Source organism: Palaemon carinicauda, chromosome 42, assembly GCF_036898095.1.
Source record: "Palaemon carinicauda isolate YSFRI2023 chromosome 42, ASM3689809v2, whole genome shotgun sequence".
NCBI lineage: Eukaryota > Metazoa > Arthropoda > Malacostraca > Decapoda > Palaemonidae > Palaemon > Palaemon carinicauda.
Genome location: NC_090766.1, coordinates 16,637,664 through 16,647,663, shown reverse-complemented (window position 1 = coordinate 16,647,663; position 10,000 = coordinate 16,637,664). Strand labels below are relative to the sequence as shown.

General features: G+C 28.1%; 1 protein-coding gene across 1 annotated transcript in view; it reads right to left on the bottom strand.

The window, feature by feature from the left end:
- Positions 1-10,000, bottom strand: part of LOC137633020 (peripheral plasma membrane protein CASK-like) — a 164,819-nt gene that overhangs the window by 40,139 nt on the left and 114,680 nt on the right. The window contains exon 3 of the mRNA XM_068365188.1: positions 8,335-8,510. Coding sequence (XP_068221289.1) covers positions 8,335-8,510 — 176 coding nt within the window. The remainder of the gene's footprint in view (positions 1-8,334; positions 8,511-10,000) is intronic.

The window sequence follows — 10,000 nt, the reverse complement described above, 5'->3', positions numbered from 1 at the left end:
TATATATATATATATATACGCAATATATATACATAAACACACACACATATATATATATATATATATATATATATATATATATATATATATATATATATATATGTATGTATGTATACATACAGGTGTCAGTATGCATTACCTCTTGAAATACACGTTTAAAACACAATAATCTGAAGAAAAGAAGTTGAATCAAATCGATAAATCAAGTAAGAATTTTCCTTTACTGACGATCTGAAAAACCTTCCCAACACCAAAAGAAGAAAGTTCCTTCTCATTAAGCGAATCTAACCTTAATATAAAGTATATTTGCTAAATGATTAAAAATTTCAAGTATAAAATAACATCCAAGCATACCCATACCACACAACTCCGTCTGCTTGTCAGTGATTTTATTATATTACGAGGATGCATATAGAAAGGTGTTGTGCATTATCCTTATTGTTATATAGAAATAAACCCCTCATCTCTCTCCAAAGTGTATCTGAAGTTTGAAATGAATTTCAACAATCCCCTTGGCCTTATTTACATTCGCAATCATGCTACACTGTTAAAAAATTGCCGTAAAAACAATGAAAATCCTGGTATAAATATTACCAGACATTCGCAGTTTTAAAAACGGATGTATTGACGTAAAGGAGTGATATTACGGTCACCCACCCGTAAAAGATAATAACAAAGTAGGGTAAAATTATGGTCACCTTTATTTTACTGAAATACGGCTGATAACTATACTTTCACGGAGGATTTCTGATTAAAATTACGGTTTTTTTAACAGTGTACTTAAACAATCTTAAAACTTCAATTAATTACGGAAAAAATAACGAAGAATAATGACGGAGTCACAGTGAATTCATGCAGAGGCGAAGGTCTTCTAACATGCAGCATTCCTTTTAGAAATGGAGATTAAAAGTGTGCTTCATGCAGGCCGAGACAGACTCTATCTATTTCCATGATGAAGGCAGACTTGTACAAACAGCAGCGCTCTGAATGATGCTATAGCAGGCGAATAAGAAATACAGCAAAGGAAGTTCTTATTTACTCAAGTATTTCCTTTTAATGTAAAATGTTCATCATAACATTATCCTATAGTGAGAGAGAGAAGGTAGAACTCGTGGGAAAGAAGTTAGTAACATCCTACTAAAGAATATAAAAAACAGAGTCACAGAGAACGGAGCTGCACAGTGCTAGATGTGAAAGGGAGACCATTTCATTTCTGAAAGATGCTGACAATACGTTTCCAGTTTGTTAGTTAGTTCTTAAATTGGAAGAATGTTCCTTTAAATATGCTACTATTAACATTCTTCCACAATGCCTTAAGGCTTAATTAATACTTATTCAAGAATTTCTATAGAAACAATAAATTGTACATATTATTATCTATAAATAACATGAAGCGGACCTAATGAACACCAGTGTTCTTTTAAAGTGAAACCGTATCATCAGCACCTTTTAACAAGCGAACATCTAATAGTGTTTAGATTAATATGATAGAAGAGAACACCAGTCTAAGGTACATGAGCGCACAATATTTACCGAACTGAGGGGGATAGAGAGCGGACACTGAAAGGCAGAGACACAAAAGATGGTCAATAGTCCGCAAGCAGGAAGTCGGCGGTCTCGGGGTCTCGATGAATTTTGAAAAGCTAATTTTATTGGCATGGGATTTATTTCCTTTTATATTATTGCAAGGAACACATGGGGGTGTGGGTGTGGGAATGGGCGTGAATGGCTGCGTGGGTTTAAGATGTGGGTGAAGTGGGAGATCAGTGTGGGTGAAGCTTGAACGTTTTTATGTGGGGAAAGGCAAAGGGTCATTTCAGGAAAAAAAAGCGTTACAGAAAATAGGCCATGTGCTAATTCCTTTTTTTTATTATTATTATTATTATTATTATTATTATTATTATTATTATTATTATTATTATTATTATTGTAAGAAACCCATGGGGGTGTGGGTGTGAATGGGCGTGATTGGCTGAGTGGGTTTAAGATGTGGGTGAAGTGGGAGACCAGTGTGGGTGAAGCTTGAATGTTTTAGTGTGGGGAAAGGCAAAGGGTCATTTCAGGGATAAAAAAGCGTTACAGAAAATAGGCCAATATTTGCTAGTTCTTGTGTTTTATTATTGTAAGAAACATATGAGTTAGTGGGTGGGAATGGGCGTGAATGGCTGCGTGGTTTAAAGATGTGGGTGAAGTGGGAGACCAGTGTGGGTGAAGCTTGAACGTTTTAGTGTGGGGAAAGCAAGAGTCATTTCAGGAAAAAAAAATAGGCCAACATGTGCTAATTCCTTTTTTTTTTTATTGTAAGAAACACAGGATAGTGGGTGTGGATGGGCGTGAATGACTGCGTGGGTTTAAGATGTGGGTGAATTGGGAGACCATTGTGGGTGAAGCTTGAATGTGTGTGAGAGTGTGGGGGAGCATATCAGGGGAAAAGAAGAGCGTTACAGAGAATATGCCAACGTGTGCTGAACTGCAAAATAAGGTTTATGTTAAGGGTAGAGGGATGGACGGGTGATGTGAATTTACTTTTATTGTGGGGAATAAGCTGTCGGTGAATTATTGTAATAAGGTGAACATGAATGCCTGTGTGTAGAGTGAACAAAATTCAATGGTTTTGAGGATGCAAGCAATGCTTATGGTGCTTGCATTTAATTATGCATATAATAATGATACTGAGTGACTTCAAACAATACTCCTAAAATCTTTACTTATAAACTATTCTTAAAAATTTAAAGAATAATGTTCACTTCTTTGTCCACCAACAAGTATATGAATACAAAATCCTAAAATAACAATTAGTAACAGACCAGAAAAGTAACATGTAACCTATGAAAATGCGAAAAAAATATCCATTAGTGCAAAAAACTCTCTTCTCACACAAAATGATTTTAAAAAGTAGATGAGAAAAACATCGGAATTGAAGTAAGAGATATTTAATAACAACTAACAATATAATATAATTTATTCCGTTGCTAAAATTAATGTATATATAGATTTGAAAAGACTACATAGCAACATAAAAATGACAACAATTATAAAGATGGTTTGAAAAGTAAATCCCAGACTTTTTGGAAGTTTCTGAAAAAAAAACATCAACAAAAAAAAGATTTTAGACGGTTCTTAGGAACAGAATTTCGGAGGGCAATTGTCGAATGATCTTTAGGGGTCTTGATTACAGTAACAAAATGTCAATCACAATATACTACCTTGCAAAGAACTTTCTGTAGAAAGATAAATGAGCATTTTCGCAGATATATACATTTCAAAAGTACTGAATATTTTATATATATATATATATATATATATATATATATATATATATATATATATATATATATATGTATATATATATATATATATATATATATATATATATATATATATATATATATATATATATATATATACATACATATGCATATATACATATATATGTATATATATACATACATACATATAATATATGTATGTATATATATACATATATATGTGTATATATACACATATATATGTATATATATGCATATATATATATATATATATATATATATATATATATATATATATATATATATATATATATATATATATATATATATATATATAAAATATCCTAATAAACAAATTTTTCGAGGAGAAAGTGAGAGGATCAAATTTAAATTTAAGAGATCAAGAGGAAGATGTTCTAGTAAAATAAATCTACAGACAACGATTACTGACCAAATAAGTATTAAGAATAATATTTGCAAATAGAAAGATGCTCTCAGTAAAGAATAAAGTCTTGTGTTGCTGTAGGGATTATTTAATGGAGGACAGCCGAAAGGGAAAAACTCTACTAAATGATACATGAGAGGATCATTGTATATTTGAAACTGCTTATGGAGTTGACTTTTGAGGATATAAGGAGGGCAAAGGAATAATAAGTTATTAATGTTTTCTGCAATGGAATTTCAACCACAATTAAACAATCAAAGAATGAATGTGATAATAACTGTAGTATTTCAGCTAAATGAAACAGCGTATGGGTTAAATACGTTTGGAATAATGAAACCAATATTCAATAAAAAATATAATAACGTTTCACAAAAAGGGAATATGTTTACTATAATCTTTTTACATTCCGTGTATGAAAAGAAAGATGAAATGTAGTTGTAAACCCCATATCTCTTCTGATTGATTTTAAGGATGAGTAATATCATTGTAAAGGTGCGCTTTTTCTATTTCACATTAAAAAAAAAAAAAATCCCGACTAAGAAATAATGCGAAATAATTGCTTCTATCAATGACATGTCTGCTATTTTTAGCTCTTTCCAATCAAGACTGAAGATAGCAACACAAAACTGAAAAATCAAAACTGTAACTAAAGGATCTCATTTTTCAGTAAAACTCTTATCAGTAAATCCCATGACATTACTATTGCTCTTCCTATTCCTTTACGTTTTCATCCTATCTATAAATATCATTGTCTATATTCTGCGTAACCTTTTGTCGCAAAATTGCATAAGAAAATCATAAAAAAAGGTAAGATTAATGACATTTATAGATAACATACCTACAAGTATCCTATAAATCATAAAAAAAAATTTCATTTATAAATGGCATCAAGGTATGTAAGATTAAAAATTGTCATAGTTCCTTGAAAGTTCCTATTATGATCATGTCGAAAATCTTCGATTCACGCGTCCATCAAATACTGGTAATGATAGGAATTTACTTTTCAAGAACACCCTTTGCTTAATACGATATGGGCAACTAGTGCTGGTACCTAGTGTGATTTTAATTTTCCCGTTTTTTTATATTTGGTTTTAAAAAAACTGGTTAGATAATTAATTGATTAAAAAAAATATTAAAATATACATTAACTATATATATATATTTCCATATATATACATATATATATGCATATATTTATATATATATATATATATATATATATATATATATATATATGTATATATATATACATATATATATATATATATATATATATATATATATATATATATATATATATATATATATATATGTATATATATATGTATATATGTAAATATATATATATATATATATATATATATATATATATATATATATATATATATATATATATATATATATATATATAAACAACCCATACTTAAGTCACTCCCATTAAATACTTGAAAAGTGAGAAAACAAAAGCAAAGTAATCCATAACATGAGATACCAGGAAAAGTCGCCTCTTGACACTTATATTAGTTTATATTGAACATTTACATACTAGATACAAAAACCTACGCTAATCAAAATAATGTAAACATGGTTTTATGACGAAAGAAGTTATAACAGCAACCATCAAAAGTAGAAAAATAATTCATAAAAATACAGGGGAAAATACATAATTATACAGTGTTTTACGAGCATTTTAAAATGAAGGAAACCAGTGGAAAAATTAGACGGAAAGAATTTTACGAAGATTAAATGAAGAAACAGATGAACTTTGTAATGATATATAATTTAGTTATAAGTTTATACAAAATATCTTGTAAAAATACTTTAGGCATCAGCAAAAATACATTATACGAAGATTAATGAAGAAACAGATGAACTTTATAATGATATATAATTAGTTATAAGCTTATACAAAATCTCTCTTGTTGAAATACTTTAGACATATATAAGCAAAAAATCACGGAAACTAAATTCGCATTATTAAAAATAATCTTAAAAACAGCAGCGTTCATCAAAATTATAATGCACAAAACTTTTCATCATATTCTTAAGATGATAATTTACATGTTCTTAAACATCACTATTCTTTAACTTTATTTGATCCTTAAGATATTTAATTTCTATGAATAAATTTTTAAAACAACTAAACCTTTTATCGCATGAACTATTTGTTAGCGTTCAATGAAAAATAATGATTCACTTCAACGTTTAAGTATTAAAAGTTCAGACCAATATATAAGTAAAGAATTGAACGCTCAATTTCTTTTAAATAGTGTTATATATATATATATATATATATATATATATATATATATATATATATATATATATATATATATATATATATTTATATATATATATATAAATATATATAAAACATATGCATATACATGTATAAATATACATATATATACTGATGTGTCTACATATATATATATATATATATATATATATATATATATATATATATATATATATATATATATATATATATATATATATACATACATATATATATATATATATATATATATATATATATATATATACACACACACATATATATATACACATATATATATATATACACACACACACACATATATATATATACATATATATATATATATATATATATATATATATATATATATATATATCTATATATATATATATATGTACCTGCAAAAAGAGAGAGAGAGAGAGAGAGAGAGAGAGAGAGAGAGAGAGAGAGAGAGAGAGAGAGAGAGAGAGAGAGAGAAAATATACGATTTAAGAATTGCCACAATCAAAAAACTTTGAAACGAAAAGTTAAGATCGGTAAAAGTTTTAACATCAATGACAGATAAATTATGGTTAGTAACATTTTCAGCAAAATGGAAAATGTTTGTGCAGAGCAATTTTAAAAGATTATCAAACTATTAACATTCATATATTAACCAGAATTGTTCGTAAAAAATGTTCATGATGGTAATCTTGGAAAATTAATACTTACTAGGTTCGAATATTCACATCTATAACAATATTGCTAAAAATAACTATATAAACTTCAATATTAAAGATTCCATAATAATAATAAAAATAATGATAATAATAATAATAGAGGAAAATATTAAAAAGGTAATTCCATTCACTACCGACTTCAAACACCAATTAAAATCGTCACAACTTTGAGTGTGAATATATTTTTTATAGAGGAACATCACGATGCACTATTTACTACTCGCACAAAATTACAAGAAACTAAAAGAAAATAAAGCCAATATATCATTGAAAAATCGGGGAAGCATTGAAATATATTGTAATTAAAGGAATTCATGATTACATAACATAAAAAGCAGGAGGCCGAACCAATTTACTTTTATCAAACGCAAGAGCTAACTCATAAAATTAAAAGGATTAAATATGCAAGATTTATTATTATGTTTTATGTTGTTGTGTTCTAGTAATATTATCTCCCTGAAGGGTCACTTATTCTTTAAGTTTTCTCAAAAATTATAAAAATTCATACTTTCACACCATCCTACAGTCCTAAAATTTTTAATCCTATCCAGCATATCTATAATGGGATGTATCCTGCCATAATGTTGTCTTTGTAATCTCTCTATATTAGATTTGAATTTATCCTAAAAGGATTGTGTCAAAGAAAGCTGGGGTTGAAAGTGTACATTATATGAAACATAACATATCTATAACTCCTAATATGATATCTAAGAAAGCTGGACTTTAAAGTTCACACCATATAAAAAACATACATATTAATAACTAAGTTATGTAAATTATGTCACGTATACAACCCTTCGCAAATTCAATACGTGACCTTTACAGGTATAGAATATCTTCACACATCACCTAATTAATAAAACCTACAATTAGAACTGAATAAGCTTAGGCATCACATCCAATCATTCTTTTAGGTATAATTATAAACAAAATTACACGTTTAACGAAGAATATAATTAAATATTGACAGAGCTTTGTATAAACCACCAAGAATACAATTTAAAAACTCTAAAACTAAAATTGAAATAGGTATCTTAAGTCATTTGCTACCAGGAGTCATTGTTATTCTCAATAAAAACCAGCTGGCAATAAAAAAAATTCTAATCGGGCCTAGCTAGTCAGCAAATACACGGACTAAATGCTATTATATTTAGATTAATATAAATGTAAAGTAAACATGTATATATTTATTTATATTTTATATATACTGTCTTTATATAAATGTTTTCTATATATATATATATATATATATATATATATATATATATATATATATATATATATATATATATATATATATATATATGTATATATATGTATATATATATATGTGTGTATATTTATATATATATATATATATATATATATATATATATATATATATACATATATGTATATATACATACATATATATATATATATATATATATATATATATATATATATATATATATATATATATATATATATATTTTATATATTATATATATATAATATATATTATATATATTAATATATATATATATATATATATATATATATATATATATATATATATATATATATATATATACACACACACAAAAGGTTCTTAAATGGCAAAAAAGCACGAAAACTCACCTCCATTGACGAGGTCTCCATTCTGCAGCTGGATGGCGACGCCAAAGCCTCCCAGTTTGACGGGAGCACTGTTCTCCTTGCAGGCGAGCAGCACGCAGTGGGGCTTGATGTCCCGGTGAATAATGTCATTCTCGTGGCAGTATAAAAGAGCCTCCAATATTTGGCGCATGTAGTGACTGGTGAGAGAGAGACAGATAGAGAAAATTAGAGGATGTAATAAGCAAGGTGAGAGGGACTTATAAAGAAGAGGATGTAATAAGCACTGGTGAGAGAGACAGAGAGAAAGTGAGATAATGTAATAAGCACAGGTGAGAGAGACAGAGAAAATGAGAGGAAGTAATCAGCACTGGTGAGAGGGACATATAAAGACGAGGATGCAATAAGAAGAGGATGCAAAGAGTAAAGTGCAAATACCTATATTTAGCTATAAACTTTTGTCTTTTAAAACCCCCCCCCCCAAAAAAAAAATAGATTTGAAAAACTATTACCATCTTTGCATTACTTCATTAGATTTGAAAAACAATTACCATTTTGTCTTAAATTCACTGCGTTTAGCAGATACGTTTTATTAACTTTTTTTTTTAACATATAAGAATTCACCTCAAACACTTTAGCCCCTTCATTGCACCTGACAACACTGAGATTACCAAACAATTCATCTTCACTCAAGGGTTAACTACCTCACTGTAATTGTTCAGTGGCTACTTTCCTCTTGGTAAGGGTAGAAGAGACTCATTAGCTATGGTAAACAGCTCTTCTATGAGAAGAACACTCCAAAATCATCATTGTTCTCTAGTCCTGGGTAGTGCCATAACCTCCGTTCCATCGTCTCTCAATGTCTTGCTTGATTGTACACTCGGGCACATTATTCTATCTAATTTCCCTTCCTCTTGTTTTGTTAAAGTTTTTATTGTTTATATGGGAAACATTTATTTTAATGTTGTTACTGTTCTTAAAATATTCTATTTTTCATTGTTTCCTTTCCTCAATGGTCTTATAGTATCTTGCTTCTCCAACTAGGGTTGTAGAATCGCTTGTAATAATAATAACAATAATAATAACAACAACAACAACAACAACAACAACAATAACAACAACAAGAACAACAACATTAATAATAATAATAATAATAATAATAATAATAATAATAATAATAATAATAATAATAATAATAATAGTATTCAAGATTTTACATTCGACGTAGAAAGGTGACGTTTTCTCTTCCAAGACACTTTTGTTGTTACTGTTCTTAAAATATTTAATTTTTGATTGTTTCCTTTCCTCAATGGTCTTATAGTATCCTGCATTTCCAACGAGGATGGTAGCATCGCTTGTAATAATAATATTATCAATAATAATAATAATAATAATAATAACAATAATAATAATAATAATAATAGTATTCAAGAATTTACACTCAACGTAGAAAGGTGACGTCTTTCTCTTTCAAGACACTTAAGAAGTCGAAGAAGTGTGTTGGCTTCTCGAGGGATCATCTGGGGAAGTTTTACGCTGATCCTTGAATCCAAATCTCTTTATCATGCGTCATTTGCTGGTGTTATTTTAAAGGATGCTGCCCCAGTTTAAAGAAGTGGGTGTTTTTGTGGCCAATCAGCTCTCTCTCTCTCTCTCTCTCTCTCTCTCTCTCTCTCTCTCTCTCTCTCTC